Here is a 2,074-nt window from a genome sequence, read left to right as displayed (position 1 = left end):
CTAACCCAACCCCAACCCTAACCCTCACATTCAAAATCCCAACCCTAACCCAACCCATCCCTAACCCAACCCCATCCCTAACCCAACCCCATCCCTAACCCAACCCCAACCCTAACCCTCACATTCAAAATCCCAACCCTAACCCAACCCCATCCCTAACCCTCACATTCAAAATCCCACCCAAACCCTAACATAATCTTTCTTTTCTTCTTTTTTAAATACGTATTTCTTTTTTTTTTTTCCTCTTCCTCCAATTCTGTCTTTCAAGGCTTTTAAGTTTGAAGAAGTAGAAATGGGAAGAAAGAATTTTCCAGCATTTTCTTCCTCGAACTTTCTTGATATTGCTTAAATCAAGCGTCATTAAATAAAGAACATTGTTCATTGCTTTAGAATCCAAAGAGTCTCCAAGAGGAACCCCACAGGTAGAGTCTCCAAAATAAAACCAACTTTCCAAGTTCCCAAGGTATAACCACATTCCTGTTGAGCCTCCAAGATAGGTATCACATTCCGAGTCATCAAAACAAAACCCCCATTCCGAGTCTCCAAAAATATAACCATCTTTCCAAGTCCCCAAGGTAAAACCACAATTTTCAGAAATATTGGGGGTTTCCGTGATAAGTCTCACATAGTATAACTGCGGACCATCAGGGAAAACTTCCCTTTCCCAATTTTTTAGGGTTTCTATGATGTGTCTCACATAGTATAACTGCGGACCATCAGGGAGAATTCCCATTTCACAATTTTTTAGGGTTTCTATGATGTGTCTCACATAGTATAACTGCGGACCATCAGGGAGAACTCTCCTTGCCCAATTTTTTAGGGTTTCTATGATGTGTCTCACATAGTATAACTGCGGACCATCAGGGAGAACTCTCCTTGCCCAATTTTTTAGGGTTTCTATGATGTGTCTCACATAGTATAACTGCGGACCATCAGGGAGAACTCTCCTTGCCCAATTTTTTAGGGTTTCTATGATGTGTCTCACATAGTATAACTGCGGACCATCAGGGAGAACTCTCCTTTCCCAATTTTCAGAAATTTGTGGGTCTCCAATGTATGACTTGTATTCTGGCTCATCAAGGTAGAACTTGTTCAGTGGGTTTTGTTTTGATAACTCACAACAAGTATCATCATGGTAAAACTCTTTTTCAGGATTTTGTGGATCTCCAAGGTATAACTCTTTGGCTGGGTCATCAAGGTAGAACTCGTTCTGGGGGTCTTGGTTGTTCAAAATGTCTTCAAACAAAAAAATAACTTCATCCCAAGTTGTGTTAAAAGCAGAATTTTCATTTCGTATCTCAGATACAATTTCCTGTGAAAGAAAATAACAATGTATTAATTTAATACAATATTTTTTATTTGTATAAATCAAGCTCTATGAATATTAAAATAAACTTTGTTAACTCTTACACGAGTCTCATCTTAAAAAAAAAAAAAAAAAAAAAAAAAAAAAATTAAATAAATAAATAAATAAATAAACAAACTTACCTCCATTGATAAGAGGTTCGAGTCCAGTTCATCAATCTGAAGGTTGAGTTCTACACAGGTAGTAGGACTCCATGGAATAGCAAAGTTATCCCATTCCATTTCGGCATAGTAGTCCATTCTCAAGTGAAGCAGAAAGCGTGTTTGAAAAAGCCTGTGTGGTCGGTGCCTTTTATAAGGACTGGGTGTGTCTTCCTGTGGAAATTCCCTGGGCGTGTCTTAACTGGAAATGATGTGATGGAAATTCCCTGAAAATGATGTAATGTATTACCTGGAAATGATACAATGCTGAAGAGTTTATAAAGTGGGTGGGACTTAGCAAAAGTGGGAGGAGCTTAGCAAAAGTGGGCGGGGCTTAGTAAAAAGTAGGCGTGGCTTAACAAAAAGTGGGCGGGGCTTAGTAAAAAATGGGCGTGGTTTACCAAAAAGTGGGCGGAGCTTACAAAAAATGGTATGTGGCACTGGAGGCGCTCAAACAAGAACATTGAGGGAGGTTTACCATTTTATCTTAGCTCAGTTAAAATATCTTAATAAAGAACCAAACTCAAACATATTTTTTGTTAATATATTAGATGGTGAAGAGAGTTGT

The 2,074-nt window shown here is 38.5% G+C and overlaps 1 protein-coding gene across 1 annotated transcript; it reads right to left on the bottom strand.

Annotated features, from left to right (window-relative positions):
• Positions 1 to 222: 222 nt before the first annotated feature.
• LOC144889163 (uncharacterized) lies at positions 223 to 1,680 on the bottom strand (the record flags this gene model as incomplete). Its single annotated transcript, XM_078769121.1, has 2 exons — positions 223 to 1,312; positions 1,489 to 1,680. Coding segments are annotated over 2 exons (1,282 nt in total), but the record flags the coding sequence as incomplete, so codon positions are not given.
• Positions 1,681 to 2,074: the final 394 nt, after the last annotated feature.

Source organism: Myxine glutinosa, unplaced genomic scaffold, assembly GCF_964187855.1.
Source record: "Myxine glutinosa unplaced genomic scaffold, kmMyxGlut1.1 SCAFFOLD_1237, whole genome shotgun sequence".
NCBI classification, from domain to species: Eukaryota; Metazoa; Chordata; class Myxini; order Myxiniformes; family Myxinidae; genus Myxine; species Myxine glutinosa.
Note: the sequence above shows the minus strand (reverse complement) of the source record. Positions and strands in the feature narration are given on the sequence as shown.